Source organism: Misgurnus anguillicaudatus, chromosome 17 (genome assembly GCF_027580225.2).
Source record: "Misgurnus anguillicaudatus chromosome 17, ASM2758022v2, whole genome shotgun sequence".
NCBI lineage: Eukaryota > Metazoa > Chordata > Actinopteri > Cypriniformes > Cobitidae > Misgurnus > Misgurnus anguillicaudatus.
In genome coordinates this window covers 4,141,610-4,161,791 of record NC_073353.2, presented here as the reverse complement: position 1 = coordinate 4,161,791, position 20,182 = coordinate 4,141,610, and the positions used below count along the sequence as shown (strand labels likewise).

At 38.0% G+C, this 20,182-nt stretch overlaps 1 protein-coding gene across 5 annotated transcripts in view; it reads right to left on the bottom strand.

The window, feature by feature from the left end:
- Positions 1-20,182, bottom strand: part of rapgef4a (Rap guanine nucleotide exchange factor 4a) — a 100,398-nt gene that overhangs the window by 37,948 nt on the left and 42,268 nt on the right. For 4 of the 5 annotated variants that reach the window (XR_012358234.1, XM_055215523.2, XM_073854856.1 and 1 more), the window contains 4 exons: positions 3,776-3,848; positions 3,039-3,103; positions 2,064-2,114; positions 1,870-1,976 (listed from right to left, as the gene is read on the bottom strand). Coding sequence is in view for 4 of the 5 variants with exons in the window: in XM_055215523.2 (XP_055071498.2) it covers positions 1,870-1,976; positions 2,064-2,114; positions 3,039-3,103; positions 3,776-3,848 (296 nt within the window). In the remaining variant the exon portion in view is untranslated. The remainder of the gene's footprint in view (positions 1-1,869; positions 1,977-2,063; positions 2,115-3,038; positions 3,104-3,775; positions 3,849-20,182) is intronic. The other variant, XM_073854857.1, reaches the window with a different exon arrangement.

The following is a 20,182-nucleotide window of genomic DNA, read 5'->3' as shown; positions in this document are numbered from 1 at the left end:
GTGGTCCCTCCAGGAACGCAGCTGCATCGCAACCCCCCGCTCCACTGAAGGGGTCCCCGCCCTTAGCGGCTCCATTGGTGAGGGAGGTGAGGGGTGAAAGGTGAAGCTGAACGCTGAACGGCCGTATGGCCGCAAATCACGTCAGCTCTTCGTGCCGTCGGGAAAGAAAGGCACAGGAGAAGAGGACCGAGAGGCCAGAGCAGCTCCGAAATACCAATCACGTGGGCGGTACGGTTCGGGCGGAGAGGGGTTAACCTCTCCAACTCTACCGTTTCCGCCGCTCGAGCGGGCACGGCCACCATCTCCGGAACGACTCCACTTCGGAGGAAAAATTGGACACCCCTCTGATGCTGCAGAAGTGAACGGGACCAGAAGGAGGTCCAATGGATTCGGCAGAAATCGTAGAACACGACTCTGCAGTCTCCACCGGAGCCTCAACCGGCTGAGGATGAAAGGCCGGTAGGTGGAGGACGCATCCTCCGTCCTACTCAGCGTAGTGATGCGAAGAGCGTCCTGCGAGCGCTTGACAGCCGCACCATGGCGGCGTCAGCACTGCAAAGGCACGTACAGCATTCCTGTAGAAACGTCAGTCGTCTCCGCAATCCAAGAGGGTTATGCTCTCACAGAGAGAACAAAAACTCTCCACGAACACAGCCTCAGAGTGCTTGATGCCCAAGCATGAAGACAGCGCTCGTGACCGTAACTGGAACCCTTATACCTCTCGCATCCAAGATCGCATGGACGAAAAGCAATCCTGAAAAGGACGCTGATCTCTGAATATACGAGAGAGTGGCTGTCTAAAAAGACACAGAGCTCTCACATATTACTCTTTAGGGAAATCACTCTTTAGGTGCTCAGCTGATGATGCGCACAGGGAAAGGCAACGCACACACTAAACTCAAAACAAAAAATATGCAGAGTAGTGGAATACTGCGAGCGTCCGCTGTGTTAGTACTGCTTGTCAATCAACTTCAGCAACCGTTCCCAGAAGAGCAGAAAGTAGCTTCTCAGTAGCAGATAATGCCGGCTTTCGAAGCGATAAAAAGCTGATTTCCCTATTTGCACGTGCTCCTTATATACGCACCTGGCGGGGCGGCGCCAGCATTATGCAAATATCTCAATGCCAAGTTCATTGGCGTTTTAGTAGTATTCGAAGCAGATTGGTCTCTCTAAGCGAGTTCCCAATTCGTCGGTCACGACGTGACGTCGTAGTGACCGACTAAAAGGGAACTACAGAAGAGTCAAGTTTTAAATAGGAAAAATATCAAAACTCTTTGGTTATTTAGCGTGATGCTAATGGTCTAATCAGATTCAATGGATTATTCTAAGCTATGCTAAAAGTGGTAGCGTCAGACCCGGAGATCAGCTGAATGGATTCCAAAACGGTAAAAATCAAATGTTTAACTCTAGGGGAGCTGGATAATGAGCATATTTATAAAAAAGTGAAGTGTCCCTTTAACATTAGTTAATGCATTTAACTAACATTAACAATACTTTTATAGTATATATTAATATTATGATAAATACAGAATTTCTTCATAATCTTTTTTTTATCGAAGGTTAACGTTAACATTAGGTTATGCACACTGAGCTAACTAAGATTAAGTGCTGAAAAACTACATTGCTCATGTGTTGTTTATGTTAGTTAATGCATTTATTAATGTTAACAAATACAACTTTGATGTAAAGTATAACCAATAAAACATATAACTTCACAATAAATCTGCAGTATAAAAAATAACAAAATAACAACTCATAATAATTACAAACCTTATTCATTGTTAATGCTCAAATTAAGTATTTTAATTTCTAAAATGTAGTTAAAAATACAATGAAATATAAAATAATTAGACTTGTTAAGACTTTTACCTGTATGACTTCAGGTGGTACTTTCTGTCTCTGATCATATGAGGTGCTCGGGACAGGATGATGTTTCTTAACACTTTACCTGCTCGTAAGATCTTTTCTGATGCCACCTGAGAGACAAGCAGAGAGAAATCCCTCAATACACACAGTGAGTGACATCACAAAACTCACAGCTGTCACCATGATGGCTGTAATACCTGCGTAATACATTTGGAGTGAAGTTTGGTGGGACTTTGAATAAATGATTTCTGGAAAACAAAACATTCAAAACAGAAATGGTGAAAAGAACGGAAAATGAAGGAATGGAATGAGATTCATGTGGGGTCATAGCTTTAATTGTCTTGACTTAAAGGGGCCATGGCACAAAACTTTTTTAAGATGTCAAATAAATCTTTGGTGTCCCCAGATCACATATGTAAAGTTTTAGCTCAAATACCATATAAATAATTTATTATAACATGTTAAAATTGACACTTTGTAGGTGTGTGCAAAAATGTGGGTGTGTCCTTTAAAATGCAAATGAGTTGATGAAATTCAAACACTGATCACAATGATGGTGGTTTGTTAAAATTAAACTTAATTGTGCTTTTCTCTGCACTAAATGTCAGTGCTGTGGTTGGATAGTGCAGATTAAGGGGCGGTATTATTATAATAAGAACTCCTTATGACATCATAAGAAGAGCCAAATTTCAAAGACCTATTTTTTCACATGCTTGTAGAGAATGGTTTACCAAAACTAAGTTACTGGGTTGATCTTTTTCACATTTTCTAGGTTGATAGAAGCACTGGGGACCCAATCATAGCACTTAAACATGAAAAAAGTCAGATTTTCATGCCATGGCCCCTTTAAACAGCATAAATATACAGTAAAATACTGGCAGGCAGTCTTACTTTACAGTATATTGTTTTTGGCTGAAAATGTCAACTGTAAAAATGTAAAAGTGAAAATCCTAAATAAAATGCTAAAAATTATTATTTTCCAAACCTGTCATCACAAACATAACAGTGGCCATTTACATTGTTAGCGGCAAAATCAGTAAGGGCCATTTTTTCAAAACTAAATGTTAATAAATAATGATGACATGTTGTTAAAACTGGCTCTGATTGTATTAATGCCAAGTTGACATAGTTGCGAATGTAACTCATACAACATTTTTTGTGTAAAATCAAACCTTTTTTAAGTGTTTGGATGAGGATCCTGGAGAATTGTTGCTCATAGTCTCCTTGTCTGGCATTCCTGTGGAAGAAAAACATAAAAATCATATTTGAAATATGGCATAATCGTAAAACATCAAAGATGATCAGATCCAGCAGAATAAAAGAGTCATGAAAGAGGATAAAATAAAGTGTGTTATTAAGACGTCATGAAATGCAGGGTATGTTTAATCTTGAGTAATGGCTCCTGAGGGACAACAGAAAGCCAGGCAGGGTCATCAACAATCCATCAAAAGCTTTCTATTCACCAGGAACCACAATCCTATCAGGCCCTGGAGTCTAAATAAAACAACAACACATCCTCCTCTGCATGTACTGCACTGTGCCAAAGTCTTAGGCTTCATCTAAAAATGTTTTTGTTTTTGTTTGGAAACAAGGTGTTCACAGGTTCTCTTGGATCTTTTGACAGAGGAAATGTGAAGTCCCTTATGGGGTCTTTGAAACATTCATACACAGATGCAAGAATATGCAACAAGCAAGTGCAAATTAGATATTAGGGTTTTAGAGAATAATAACAAAACTGTTAAAGCAATTTTATAGCGGTTTATTTATTTAATTGATTTTTTACTTGACAACTTCTGGTTACTCTATGTTTTTGTTGTATGGAAAAGTGCAGTGTCGACATGTTTCATGAAAGAATGTCAAACTTGGACTGACATGAGTGTGCTGACTATTGAGGGAGTTTTATACTTACTATCTGTGTTTGGGCAACTCTCCATAACACCATAGGGAGGGACCAGAAGAGCAGCCATACAGTGACGATACTTCTGAAAAACACAAACACTTGCATATCATAAATGGCACAAAACCATCATAAACATAATGGTCAATTTGTCACTTCCTTTTTTATATTTTTCACATTTTACAATAATGATAGACTCATTAAAACTATAAAATAACAAAAATGAAACTATGTTAATTATGTTATAAATCCAAAATAAATCAAAACTATGTTATGTGTTTTTTTATTGTATTTTAATGCCTTTTTACATCTTGGCCAGGGGACTACAGATGAAAAATAGCCTTTTGGCTAATTCTGGCTTTTTTAACAATGTTTGTACATGTGTTTTATGAAATTGCGCTGTCCCCTTTTAAAATAAACCATTAAATCAAATCAAAAAATGTGTTAGCATTGTCAGTGTAACCACAGCTTTGTCAAGAATTTACATTGAAACATAATTGAACACAGACTTTCCTCCATTATTTAGTCATTCTTAGTCAAAATGAATAATAAAAGTTTTGTAATGTAACAAGGGTGTTTTAGGGGATTGATACTCAAAGTCACTGAGCTAACTCCCACTGAATGAAAACAAGAGCAGAGATAGGAAAAGAGCACAGAGACGTGGATCTTCAATTAACTGATAAACTTTACTGAAGTAAAATACAACAAACTAAAGGAAACTATTTGCCCCCCACAAACAAAATCATACAATTTTACATGCAATATTACATACACACAAAAAATCACGTATAAATATCATGTGATCATTTACACTCAAATCTTAAATGCATTAAATTTAACAAAGCCGTTTTTGGTGTATTATTAATGTTGTAGGGAAAAATCATTTTGGGTGCTTCTTACTGAACCAATTTTTGGTTTGCAAATCTTATTTTGGCATGGCAAGACTTGCGAAAAGTTAGTATTTCTAACATTTTGTATAAAAAAACGTTAGGTTTAGGGTAAGGTTTAGGATGGTAAATTATACAATTATTATAAATTATACAACAATCGTATGGTATGAAAGATGTGTAAATGTTTTATGTTTTTGTAGATGTAAAAACGTTATAATGCTACTATTATATGTTGCAAATATGTTTTTGAAAGTTACATATTATTACTACGTATTAACAGTGAGAGCAGGCAAGGTATTTTTAAGTTGTGAACAAACCCTATAAGCTTTTGGCATGTAGGCCTAAGTCACACTTTGTTTGTGCTACAGATACTTTTTATCTGGCTGATGATAAAGCAGGCGTAATAATCTAGATTTAGATTTACACTAAAGAAATGAATCAAGTAATATCTAGAGTCTTGCCCTGTGTCTCAATTCGTTCCCTAGCTCCCGAGGTAGTGAATCAGTATATCGTGTAGACAGGTTTGGGCATTGGTAAGGACCCTATAGCTCACTTGACATTGTGACACTGTTCACTTATTATTCTGTGACGTGGCTGCTTTAGCGCTTTGTGATCATTCACAGCTGTTACATATCCTGCGTAGAATTGGAGGAATATAATTACATTTTTTTACAATTTTAAATAAATATTATTATTATAAAATATTGAGTAAATTGTGGTCACTTCCTGTCTAGCGATGTGTGTTTATATTTAAAACTAAAATGCGTTCTCTCGCATTTCATGAAGTTTATTGAGCTAGCTCGCGCGATCTTTGGTTGGAGAGCTTCAGAAAAGGTCACATGATTTCCGGTAAGGGAACATAGGGACCATCGATGCTCACTGTGTTTTGCATTGCATTGTGGGAATTTTTAGGGAACAAACGTTCCAGTGCACTGGAAGGATTTTACGATTGAGACAGCCCTTGTTTAAAATGTCGGACTCCCTGATCAGTGCCCTGACTACTGAACAAGGGAACTGATTGAGACACAGCCTTGGCTTATTTTGACTTGACCCAGCACTACCTAACAACCATGCCAAGGACCCTAGCAACCACCTTTTGAGTTGCAGTTCACAAACACATCAGATTAGGGAAGCAATATGAGAAGAAATCTGCAAATCTCTTTAACCAGGTTTGACTCTGAATGAGAGAAGATTATACTGGATTAACCCGTCCAAACACAGCCCAGATGCCTAGGCCAGTTGACTTAACTTTTTATATTGTGTTATTAATGTATTTGTTTTAGATTCCATTCTTTATTGCTATTTATTTACATTATGTTTCACTGTAAAATTGAAAATTACAGAGTAAAGTGCTGTTTACATTTTAACTAAAAATATATAGTTTTAAAAATCTTTTATATTAAAGAGAATAGCAGAGTTCACACCACAACTATAACGATAAAGATAAAATGAATGAACAATATTGTTGGGATCACTTGGCGATTTTTTTCCACCTGATGAACGATAAAGCTTTGACAGACAGTCAAGTCTATTTAAACTTCAAGTGCACATGCATTTAAAATGACAGTGGAGAAGCTGATTGCTGAGGTCTATGACATAAAATCATCTCAGGTATCCAGCGCTGACGCAGCTGCTGTAAAATTGACTATGTAATCCTTTTTTCTACTACACTGACTACGACAAAAGGTAAGATATTATTACACAAAACTACTAGATTCAACGTTTAGAGTTATGCGAAATGCAGCATGTTGAGAACATCTGCTGGTTACCCGCTGGGTAACTCTTACAAAAATTAACCATGGTTTTACTACAGTTAAAACAAAACAAAAAACATGGTTACTGTAGGAAAACCATGGTAACCACAAAATAAAAAGTTAAATTAGTGTAGTAAAACCATGGTTTTGCTGATAGTAATTACACAAAAAACCATGGTTACTTTTACCACAATAAAACCATGGTTATGTTTCGTAAGGGAAATGCAACAAGAACAGGGAATTAGCAAGTTATCACTATCGTCTGGTGATGTGAATGCTAATATAGTTATCGTTATAGTAAGCATTATAATGTATACAGCCCTTTATAGGTTTTAAAAGGTCCTGCAGAAAAGCCCAAACACTGACAGTCATTAAATTCAAATAACAGATTATCAGAGACACCAACAATAAAGTTTTATAAAAGTCATTCAGGGTTTTATATTTAGCAGCACAGATATCAAACCTGACAGACAGATAATCAGATAGACAAACAAAAGTGCATTTAGTAAGGCATTTAGGCTATGGGTTAGTGTCGGAGGAGACCTCTAGTGTATTTTAAATTGCTTTCAAACATCTGCTAATAATAGACACAAGAGAGATTAATGCCCCTTTCACATTAGACTGAAGAGAGTCCTGTTAGTCCAGCGAGGTCAGAGTCCATGACAGACATAAACTGATTGGTCGATCCTTAAAGGGCATATTCAATATAAAATTGATTTATGGTCTAACCCAACCAGATATTGAACAAAAGACAATAAACCAACCTCACACGTAACGCACTAATTTTTGAAACTCAGAAACACAACATGGACACTTGAAGCTGCATTCACACATATCTGTTATTTTAAAGGGGATTGTAAAAACTTTACTGTAGTTATGCAGCTGTTTGCCAGTAACTTACTGTAGATTTAAATGTATGTTATCTACTGGCAACAGTTTGTTCAAAGATAAATGAACATTATACATTCATTTTGTAAAGATACATTTTTATTTTTATCTTTGAACAAACTGTTGCCAGTATATAACATTTAAATCTACAGTAAGTTACCGCAGCCAGTTATACTGTCATTTCAACAGACATTTTTAACAGTGTAGGTCTTTGGGTCAGTTGGGTCTGAATGTTTTTGGTAAAGGGAGGTGTCATTAAATAAAGCTCAGTGTCTAATGACACACAGTCAAATCCATTAGACACATGGGAGACTTAGCACAGCTTTTCTCTTTTGCAGATGTGGCCGTCTCTCCAGGTAATGAAGTCAGCATCTCTGATTGATGCACCCATAAATCACTAAAACCTAACTTAATATTTCATTGTGTCTATTTGGGGGGGCAATTTACACTACTGGTTAGTTTAGGGCACAGGTTCTCAAACGTTTCATCATCCACCCCTCCCTAAATCAGATCATTACATAACACAATATCAAACTTACATTTTATATTTAACTTAATTTAAGCAGTTGGTTAGTAGCCCTACACAGAGTTTATAATACATTAATGTATTTCATAAAATTTCATATCTTGCACCCTCAGTTTGAGAACTACTGGTTTAGGGTCACTTGAGACTGGACTCAAACTTTCCCATGACCTTCAAAACTTTTGATTTCAAAAAATGTATGCATTAATGTTTATTTAAAGCAACACTATGTAGTTTTTTTACCTTTAAATAATGTCTCTAAAATATTTCAGTGATAGAACAACTTTTAACTGGACAAATTGTACTGTGGCTGCAACCTGAGCAACCTCCTAGCTGCTACAAGCACACTCTGAAAGTGGCGGTGGAGCCCCGCCCCTCCCCCTGCCTGCAGAAGAGTGTCTGATACCAGACACTGTTGCGCTTTTCAACCACATGGGGGAGCTGTAAGTCATTTTTACATGGAAACAACATAGTGTTGCTTTAATGTTTAAGATTTTTGTAGCCAGAAATATTATTGTGGCAAATACTTTTTAAAACTCAGCATTTTTTAGAGTGTACAGTGCATAAGTCTCTCAAATAATTTATTTCCCATGTGTTCAGCTCTAGTAAAACCACCACAGACTGCGATCATTGAATAACTGAGCCCCTCCTCTCAGTGGTGTGTTTGCTTTGATTTGATTTCTAAGGATTTGTCATTCTGTGTACATCAATCTTCCTATCCAAAGTTCTTCATCATTGGTAAAGATTAAACGCTAAAACAATTACAATTAATGAGGAGGAAGACCATCAGAACTGATCATCAAATTCATTTTGAATTATTATCAGCACTGTAGCAGCACTCTGTCCTATACTCAGAAAGTGGTGGACAGACTCAGATTTTTGTTCACATTTCTGAACTGATATTGGATATTTAGCAATGGATTAAAACACAGTATGATACAGCTGAGATCATCATGAAATTAGCTTAATATATAAGAGACAAACACACAAGGTTAGGGGCTTAAGTCCCAGGTAGGCATACAACTAAATGTCTGTTAGGATGGTTTAACTAAACATAGACAATTTGCTAGTATTACTTTAGTGGTTTCCATGGTGATGGGACCTGCATTGCATAATTGGCAAATAATCCATCTGAAATAGTCTGGATCTTCACATGTGACACATTCCCTTGGGAAGAGCTGTAAGAGCTTAGGTGAAGTTTAAAGAGCACCAATGGTCTGATTTTAGAACTTTACATTTCCTTTGGTGTGTAAATGTGTATTAGTTCATGTTAACAATATGCAAAAGGTAAAAACCCCAAAGTAAACAATGACGCGAGTTATAGTATCCAAATGTAAATCTCTTTTCTTGGACTAGAACAATCACACAGATTGTACACTGTTAAAAAAACAATTAATGAAATGTTGAACGGGCAAAAATATATAAGTTAAACCAATTTTCTTGTTTGAACTTAGTTGAGAAGACATATTATTTTAAGTCTACATAAATCTGTGTTTAAAACATTAAATGAATGGTTATTTTCAAATCTAGTCAACATTCAGAATGGCTAGTGTTGACTGAACTAATTAAGACCAATCTGGTAAATTTGTGGACCTATGACAGCTGTTTCCTGATAACAAAATGCTCCAACATGATCTCACAAAGTTCCGTGGGATAGTCACGGAATTTTGTGCTAATTTTTCCGTTGCATTCTCACGGATCTCCGCATTTTTTCGTGGGCCTGCTACGGACTGTCTTTTTCCGTGGCATTCTCACGGATTGGTTACTCAACTGCATTTTCCCATTTTCAAACCATTTTCGCTTCGGTTTAGGGTTAGATTTGGTGTTTGCGTTAGTATGTCACTTTAAATATTGGTTTATACTATTTTTTCTGCTTTATTCTTTTATATTTTCTAAACTTTAAACAATTGTTGCCTGGCGTTGGGGTTAGAGTTGGGTTTGGGTAGGGATGTCATTTCATGTAAATCTAACCCTAAACCAAAGCGAAAATGGTAAGAAAATAGGACAAAACAGTTGACTAACCAATCCGTGAGAATGCCACGGAAAAAGACAGTCCGTAGCAGGGCCACGGAAAAATGCAGAGATCCGTGAGAATGCCACGGAAAAATGAGCACAAAATTCCGTGACTATGCCACGGAAATTAGTGAGATCAGGTTGAAATGTTCATAATATTACTGTTATTTGGTCACAAAATGTAATTGTAAGAGTTGTTCAGGCGTGAATTTATGTGCTTTAAGTTTAAATATGCGATCGGTTAATAAAGATAGCGTCTATTTAAAAATGTGCTTGGACACTTTCGATCGGAGATGAGCTCCAGAATATCACGTCGCTCATGCGCTCACACCCCGCCCAGCGCAGCCTCGCCTCGGCAAGCCCATCAGAAATCAACTGCTGGCTCTGATATCTCTGTGCCGTTTAAATGTGATTTAATTCATTTTAATTTCTCATACTTAACAATGAAAGGGTTATGTTTTAAATCGTATTTTAGGATTGCACTTAATTGATATCACTGTTGAGTGATGTTTCATATCTTTTACATTTGTTATAACCGGACTGCCTGCGAATTTGAACTTCAGAGCTGAAGGAGCGGGTGGAGAAATAGTCCCATTATCATAACAATCTTAAATAAAACTTCTAAATATACCCGTGTGTGTATGTTTGTGCGTGTGTGTTTTGAATTTAAAATGTCTTAACTTGGAATCACAGGTCATTTCATCTGAGATCAATCCACACATAACAGCCGGAATCACTTGTTTCACACAACGACACAAGTCCTCAGCCGTTTCCTCAAGTTCACGTCAGGTAAGTGTTTGTAAAAAATTTTTATTTTAGACTATATTAATTAGCAAAGACGCAAATACTCGACGTTTTTGTAAAGATATAAGTTATATAAAGGTGTGTTATGTGATGTGTCCAAGTTAAAGTGGAGGTATTTTAGTTAAGATAGCCTGGATATAGGGTTGGTTTACCGGACAGGGTTTAGGATTCTGTCTTAATTATAATTGGGACATTTTTACAAACAAACCTTATAAAATACAATACTGGCGTGCATTTTGAGACAAAACAATAACACTCATATGTTAAGAGATGTCAGTATTTTAGTCAGTGATAAGCCCTGTCAGAGAAAACCGCCCAATAGTGTTTAATTATGTGTGATGTCTGAGGGAAATTTGGCCTAACATTAACGTTATTTTAATTAAGGAATAAAGTCTTTCACCGTCAAGCTTTATTATATTAAACATGTATTTATGTATGTGTATGTGTATTTATATTCTTCTGTTTATCAAACCAGAGCGGTGATGATGTGGAGAGGCAGACCAGAGGGATACATGGCGAAAGAAGTTCTCCTAAATGTCCCTTCAGATGTTCTGACTGACTTTGAGTGCTTTGGACTGTTTTATGCCTTCTATTTAGAAAATACTTTATTTTGTATGTTCAGTCTGTATGATAAGTGAATAAAGCTTTTGTTTTTATGTGACTGAAGTTAATTATTTTGTTAACAACACCAGCATAAATGATTTGATAAATAATTTAAAAATGTTTATTAAAAATTTCCAAATAATAATTGAAGTAACACATAAAACATTGAGTAAATACTTTGCTGTAAGTTTTTAAAGATTCAACTGATTAAAACATTTTAGTTGAATGAACGATAAAGCTAGTTGAGCAAACATACTTTTTTATATTTGAGTCAACTAAAAAACAACAATCCAGGTAACACTTTGTCAGAAATTGAGTGAACGTAACATTTCTGTGGAACTAGTTACTAAAAAATAATTCATTGAGCAAACAATTTATTTTTTACAGTGTAGGCAACAGTTTACTTCCTGGGATTGGTGATGTAAAGACCGACATTATCATAATTCCTCTCGCGTCAGACTCACAGCCTGTAAGTTAACTCCTGTTAGCATTGCATTGCGAGCAAATCTTTCAAACATGGTAGGGAGTGTCACATTTCCGGCTGACATCAGAGGTATTCAGGCCAATAACAACATACAGATTAGCTGGCAACTCAGGCACACAGAGCTTTTCAAATGGGTTAGAGTTTTGTACAAAATCCATCCGTTTCAGGAAGACAGTATATCTGGAGCTACAAAAATGTACAGTATGTGGAAAAGAATGTGTTTTTGAACCATAAACCACGCAAACACATTGTATTATACCAAATACACAAAATAACTTGTGAGTGTGTGCATGTGACAGGAACTAAAAAAGGTTTGTAAAAGTTAGATAAACCAAAAGATGGAAATAAACAAATTGTTTATTCGTAAATCTCATGGGATTACTTGATTTAGTCGTGTTGTGTCTACATAAGGTATCCGAGTTAATTTCATTTTAAGAAAACGTGAGTCAATCATGTGTGAATTATGCTTAGCCAATGAGCTATTTTTTTTAAAGTACATAAGTAAGGTATTTTTAGATGTGTTTACACTACACTTTTTAAAAATAAAGGCTCTAAAAGAGTTTTTCACAGCAATTCCATTGAAGAATAATCATTACTGGGTCCACAAAGGACGATCAAGACTTTTTTTAAAAAAAGACAGCAATATAACATGACAAATTACACACAGCACTGTGGCTTTAGTGGAGAGCTGTGATTGGAGGACAGATGACAGCCTAGAGGTGCTAGTGTGCCTAAAATACAATTACACACCCAGTTATACACACATACAGAAAACTAACACACATACAATACACACATTCGTAAAAAATAAATGTAATCTGCTCATGGTTACTTACTTAAAGATACAATGATGAAACAAATACAATAACATTAGACACATACTGTACATACACACAACAGTGTCATACAGATGAGCACACATGTATATGCACACTCATAGTAGATGTGCATTCAACCTGAACCGAGTAATGAAGCGTACAGTACATGCTCAGGGTGTGTGAATATCTCTTATATAACCATCATCTACTCTTACACAAGATACTAGGGTTTGTAATGAAATCTCATGTTTGTAATCTATAGAGCTGACTTTTAAAGCATCAGCAACATTTTCAACAGATTATTAAATCATTTCTCACTGAAATAAGCCATTGTGGAGGCTGTGGGTTTGTGTGAATTAGAGGTCTTGACGGACCAAAGACCATCTGTGTGATACATGCCCAAGCAAAGTTATAATATACAGAATCATAAAAGAGTGTGCCATCACCATGACAACCAGAGCCTTCCTTCAGCTCACAGATAATTACACATTGACTTTATTTGACTTTATTTAAAAGATGAAGGAATGTTTCCAGCATCAGTGATGTCTGACAGTTAACACACTCCTCTTCAAAACAAGAATGCACTTAAGCCCTGTTTACATCTTTGGTCGATCGGATCACAAGTGGACGATGTTAAAGACAGGTGTAAACAATGCCTTCAATATGTTGTGAGCATTAAAATTGCTATTTGTACAACACTAAGAAGGCTCGACACAACATGAAACTTTGCTCGAAGTCTCTACACGTGAACGCGAGCATTGAGAACATTGTTTGTGTACACAGTGTTTACTAAAAATAAAGTTTTGAACATCCGACTTTGATTGTTTTGGTGTCCGCTCGCCGCCATCTTCCCAGTCAAGATGTATCGATCTCCAAATGCGATGTAAAGATGGATAGCTCCTAAAGCATAGTGTCATATAAATTCGTTGTTTTGTCGCAAGTGAAAAACAATATTGAACTTCTAGTTGAAAAAGGAGCCTCATATGAGATTCATTAAACCGCATTCGGAAATGGATTATTTACGTCTGGCAGAGATGACGAGCGGACACCATAACAGCCAAAATCAGTCGTACAAAACCTTTCTTTTTAGTAAACTCTATGTACACAAACAATGTTCTCAATGCTCGCGTTTATGTGTAGAGATCCAGGTGATACTTCCAGCAAAGTTTGATGTTGTGTCGCACCTTCTTAGTGTTGTAAAAATAGTGGTAGTTCGGTAGCAGGGGACAGCGGCTGGAAGAACGCATCAGGGATCGAGTAGGCATCACACCCTAACAAAGATATTGATTAAACAAGTAGCTTTTCTTTTCATGACAGTCGAGGTGCAAAATGTTGTCTTTCGTAGCCATTTCCCGTATCCGTAAGAATCATAGACAGTAAAAGATAAGAAATCCGTAAATCGTAGCAAGCTAGCCAATGCTTGTCCTACTGGTACTCGGTAGGTACTCAAGATGGCGGCAGGCAACTGGAATGACGTAAAAGGTCACATGACTGATATTCATGAATACATGTACCCAGGGACAGATTATGGCGATGATGTGCCCTGGGCACAGATGTCTCAAAGGCCCCCTTTACCAATTTTTTGGGCAACAGCGTTGCACCTGTATGCACAGGGCTCAAGTGTTGGTTCGCCTCTGCCTGTATGCCCCATCATACAGGATTAACAATGGCACTAATACGGGGGGAGAGAATGCACACAATATTCTGTTCTTTCACACCACAAATTGGTTTATTTATATCTCACCAGTATTTGTACAACATACTCCAAAAAGACGAGCGGAGGTTTTCACTCAAAGTTGAATATTTTTGAACTCTCGATGCTCAGCGCTGAGCACGAATAAAACCCTGAGTGCCGGTTTTCAGCGCGGAAAAAACTCGCTAGCTGCTTGCTTATTTGAAAAACGCAGAGTTTCCATTGGAATCAGTTGAAAACATGCGCCGGCCGCAGGCGTAAAAGCTTTGGTGTGTCCAGTCCCTAGCTTAGAACAAAAAAGTTGGTTTAAAAAAAAAAGTTGGTTTAAATTTACCTTAGCTGAGGGGTATCTTTCTCGATTTCCTCAGAGAAAACAATTCCACCACATCATCAAAATCCAGTTCCCTCACAAGATCGCATTCAATGGCCTTTAAAGACGTCCTTGACAGATTTTGCTTCTTAGTTCGTTTTTTACTCTTGCTATTAGAGAAAATGAACATTCTCCTTCACAATTGCTGACTGGCATGGTGAGGAAAAGCTGTCCTTTTGTGCTTTCGTCTCCTTGATCCACTTGGTTGTGGTTGTAAACTCAGTTTTGTTTTGGATTTTGAGTACCCGTCTTCTACGCGTGACTTTTATATTACGCAATGCTTTTCACTCGCCTCTAGATGTCCCTTTCAACAGCGCAGCAATACATTAAAATTATTTATTTGATTTATTTACTAGTTAATACTTTGCAACTGCAAAAAAATGCACATTATTCCTCAATATTTAACAAAATTTTACTGAAATTAAAATTAAAATTAAAATATTTACTTGAAAAAAATAGACACAGTAAATTTGACAGGGCCCCCTGCTGGCCCAGTGCCCTGGGCAAGTGCCCAGTAGGCCCGTGCGTTAATCCATGCCTGCATGTACCAAGCATGTATGTTTACTAACAACACAAGCAGCGGACTCTGAAGTAGGGGTGAGCTATTGTCATGATCTCGTTCTGTGTTTCCCTGTACTCTTATTTTGAAGTTCTGTTCCGTCTGCCATGTTTTGTAGTCTGTAGTGTTGATTGCCTCCCCAGGTGTGTCTTTTTATCCTGTTTAAACTTGTGTATATATAGCCCTATGTGATGCCTGAAACCGCATTTACTTCCTGCTCTGCTACTGTTCGGACGCTTTTGCTTACTGCTCTGCGCTTTGCTCTATCGCTTTTATATTTTATCTTATAATTTTAACTTCAAACGTCAATTTACAAACTTTCGGGACTGGAGGATTACAAAAAAGTGGAATTTTTCATCCGTCTAGCCTCCCACCGCCATCAGCTTACATTCCAGAAGGAAAAACACAGCTGCCTTCATTGAAAAGGATAAGAAAAAGGAATGCCTCATCAACAATCTACTTGCTGCACAAACTGCCACAGACTTTTACAAAGGATTGCTGTTCTTGAAACAAAGTTACTTACAGGACTACCAAACCAGACGGAACACACAACAGAGCTTCGTCATCATGGACGCCCTCAGCAAACAGCCGGTGAGTCCCATAAATCTAATGATCAACACACTAATCAATGGTACAAACAGGGAGCAAGACCCAAAATCACTCAAGAAATCAGACTGTCACGAGCATCACATTTTGCCGCAATAGCTTCCTCTACCCCAGATACAGCTAGGACAAGGATTGCAAACACTGACTTTCTACCACCACCTATACATCTTGAGAACAGATTTGAAGTATTAATGAATATGAGTGAGGAATCCCCAAATGTGATAAATGTGACTAAACACCGATCAAATCAGCCAGCAGCTAACACTGATGCTAACTGCCGCTCAAGATCGAGCAGACAGCGGCACTCAGCGCAGAGCGCATCCGAGCCCAGAACTCTGATATTAGGTGACTCAATAATCAGAAACTATAGCAACAGAGACTCAACTACGTGCTGCCTTCCACAAGCAACCGTTTCTGATGTAAACAGGGAACTTAAGAACATTCTGATGAAACATAAGACTGTAAATCGAGTTGTCATTCATGTAGGGAAGAATGATATTCACAAAGAGCAATCTGAACTCCTTAAGAGGGATTTCAACAAACTTTTTGAAACACTCAGAACAGTAAAAGCTCAGCCGTTCATCAGTGGACCACTTCCAGCAAGAGGAACAAATAGGTTTTCACGTTTGCTTGGACTTAATACATGGCTGCAAAAAACCTGCAACATAAAAGGATTGAACTTTATCAACAACTTCAATCTTTTCTGGAGTCAGAGACAACTATTTAAACAGGATGGCATCCACCCAAACAGGCTGGGTGCAAGAGTTCTAAAGGACAACATCTATTTCTCCCTTCATCATCCTTCAGCAGTGTGTGCCAATCCACTCAACCTGAATGGCACACACACACCTGGACAGAGTATGAATGACCACAGGACTTCTTTCCAGCACCTGAATGGACATGATGTTGACATATCCCACAAGGACAGAGATAACACCACTCAGCCACAACAACCACTGCTCATGGACACAATCTCAGCTGAGTCATGCCCACAGAGCTTACTACAGTCAGACTGTGTCAGATTAGAACGGCTCCAAGATTCAGCACCCAAGGACGACTTTCTGGAAAACAGCCAGGGAAACCAGGACAACATATCACAGCCTCCGGTCACATCAGAACAACAGGACTCCTCACTAGATATGTCATTCCTCTCTCCAGCATCCCCGCTTTTGACCTTCTCCGGAAAAATGGAGGAACTGGTTTATGCTGGAACTAAACTATCCCACTCTATTGCTGCAAGCCCACAGATTTCAACCAGAAAACAGCAAGCCCCAAAACCACCAAAGCCAGTGGGCCCAGTTCCCCCTCCTCGTCCTGTGAGAGCTCTTCGGTCTCTGACACAACGCCAAGGCACACACCCTCCTCCATCTGCTGTAGGTGAACCAAAAACAACTGATAATGGCTCTCAGTGATGTGTGTCGGGTTCCTGCTATGAGAATACTAATACTTTTATCAAATGTTTACAAAAGCAGGAACTCAGTGTGCCTATACCTTTCTCTATTTCTGTTTTAGTACATGATAGAAAGTGTAAGGCTAGATCAAATCGTGTGGCAAATCAATCTAATCTGCTGCCTGTGACTTGTCAAACTAAGATCTCTGTTAGGGAAAAAAATTGTACTATTAAGTTAGCACTTTTAAATATCTGTTCACTTAAAAACAAATCACTTCTAGTCAGCGACTTAATAGCCACAAACAACCTGGATTTTATGTTTCTAAATGAAACATGGCTAGAAGAAAGCTACAGTGCAACAGTCCTTAATGAAACAGCCCCTCCTAACTTTACCTATTTGAGTTTTTGCAGAGCTGCTAGGAGGGGTGGAGGTCTTGCTGCTCTTTTTAAAGATGTCTATCAATGTAAGCAAGTGTCATTTGGGAATTACCCGTCTTTTGAACATCTAGGTATTGTGTTGAAAGGTACCCCACGCATTCTACTGATCATTATTTACAGGCCCCCAAAATACTCTCCAGCATTTGTTGAGGACTTTACAGAACTGTTATCAATGATTTCCTCAGAGTTTGACTGTTTTGCTATTGCTGGAGATTTTAACATTCACATAGATAAGCCAGAAAGCATTATGACAAAAGATGTCACAGCTGTTTTAAATACTTTTGATCTGACTCAACATGTACATGGACCCACACACAATCGTGGACACACTCTAGATTTAATTATCAGTAAGGGTGTAAACATTTCATCAGTTGTTATTAAGGATGTAGCACTGTCTGATCATTTCTGTATTTTCTTTGATATATTAATCTCTCCTACTATTGAAACTAGATCTGTGTCTGTCAAAAAGAGATCCTTAAATGAGAACACCAGTGTGCTATTTATGAAGGCTATATCTTTAACACCAAGCATATCTGCAGACTCTGTTGATTTTCTCCTTGATTCCTTTAATTCGAAAGTTAAGAGTGTAATCGATGATATTGCTCCTGTAAAAGTCAGGAAGAAGAATGGCAGGCAAAAATCACCTTGGAGAAACTCAACAGAGGTGCAGAATATGAAGAGACAATGCAGAAAAGCTGAGCGCATGTGGCGGAAGACAAAACTTGTAGTCCATTATAATATCTATAAAGACAGCCTTCGTGCTTTCAGTGTGGAACTAGGCAAAGCTAGACAGACTTTCTTTTCAAATATTATAAACAAAAACATAAATAACACACGCACTCTTTTTGCTACTATAGAGAGACTAACAACCCCCCCAAGTCACATTCCAAGTGAAATGCTCTCAGACAGCAAATGTAGTGAGTTTGCTAACTTCTTCTCTGAGAAAATCAATAATATCAGAAAGGTGATCAGCACATCCTTGAGCTGCGCCGGGGTCAGACAAATCAGACCACAACATCAGAAAGTAGTTACGATGTCTGATTTCGAAGCAGTTGATGGTAAAATTTTGGAAGAAACAGTACAGCATCTTAAAACATCAACCTGTGCCCTTGACACACTCCCAACATCTTTTTTCAAAAGTGTCTTTAACTGTTTAGAAGCAGATCTCCTAAAAGTGGTAAATTCATCACTTCACTCTGGGACTTTTCCAAAGTCCCTTAAAACTGCAGTTGTTAAGCCCCTCCTGAAAAAGAGCAACCTAGATAACACTGTATTGAGCAACTACAGACCAATCTCAAATCTTCCTTTCATAGGCAAGATCATTGAAAAAGTTGTTTTCAATCAGCTGAACAAATTCTTAATTTCTAATGGTTACTTTGACATTTTTCAATCTGGTTTCAGACCACACCACAGTACAGAGACAGCGCTCATAAAGATAATAAATGATATTCGCCTCAACACAGACACAGGCAAACTATCAGTGCTGGTGCTACTCGACCTCAGTGCTGCTTTTGACACTGTCGATCACAACATACTTCTTGACAGGCTGGAAAACTGGGTCGGACTTTCTGGGGTGGTCCTGAAATGGTTCAAGTCATACTTAGAAGGGAGAGGTTATTATGTAAGTATAGGTGGCCATAAATCTGAGTGGACATCCATGACATGCGGAGTCCCGCAAGGCTCAATTCTTGCGCCACTCCTGTTCAACCTGTATATGCTCCCACTAAGCCAAATAATGAGAGAGAACAAAATTGCCTATCACAGTTATGCAGACGACACCCAGATCTACTTAGCTCTATCCCCTAACGACTATAGCCCCATTGACTCCCTGTGCAAATGCATTGATGAAGTTAACAGTTGGATGTGCCAAAACTTTCTTCAGTTAAACAAAGAGAAAACTGAAGTCATTGCGTTTGGAAACAAAGATGAAGTTCTCAAGGTGAATGCATACCTTGACGCTAGGGGTCAAACAACTAAAAATCAAGTCAGGAATCTTGGTGTGATTCTGGAGTCTGACCTTAGTTTCAGCAGTCATGTCAAAGCAATAACTAAATCAGCATACTATCATCTCAAAAATATCGCAAGAATTAGATGCTTTGTTTCCAGACAAGACTTAGAGAAACTTGTGCATGCTTTCATCACCAGCAGGGTGGATTATTGTAATGGCCTCCTCACTGGCCTTCCCAAAAAGACCATTAGACAGCTCCAGCTCATTCAGAACGCTGCTGCCAGGATTCTGAGCAGAACCAGAAAATATGAACATATCACACCAGTCCTCAGGTCGCTACACTGGCTACCAGTTACATTTAGGATTGATTTTAAAGTATTATTAATGGTATATAAATCACTCATTGGACTAGGACCTCAATACATTGCTGATATGCTCATTGAATACAAACCTATCAGATCACTCAGATCATTAGGATCACATCAGCTAGAAATACCAAGGGTTCACTCAAAGCAAGGAGAGTCAGCTTTTAGCTATTATGCCAGTCAGAGTTGGAACCAGCTTCCAGAAGAGATCAGATGTGCTCCAACAGTAGCCACATTCAAATCCAGACTCAAAACACATCTGTTTAGCTATGC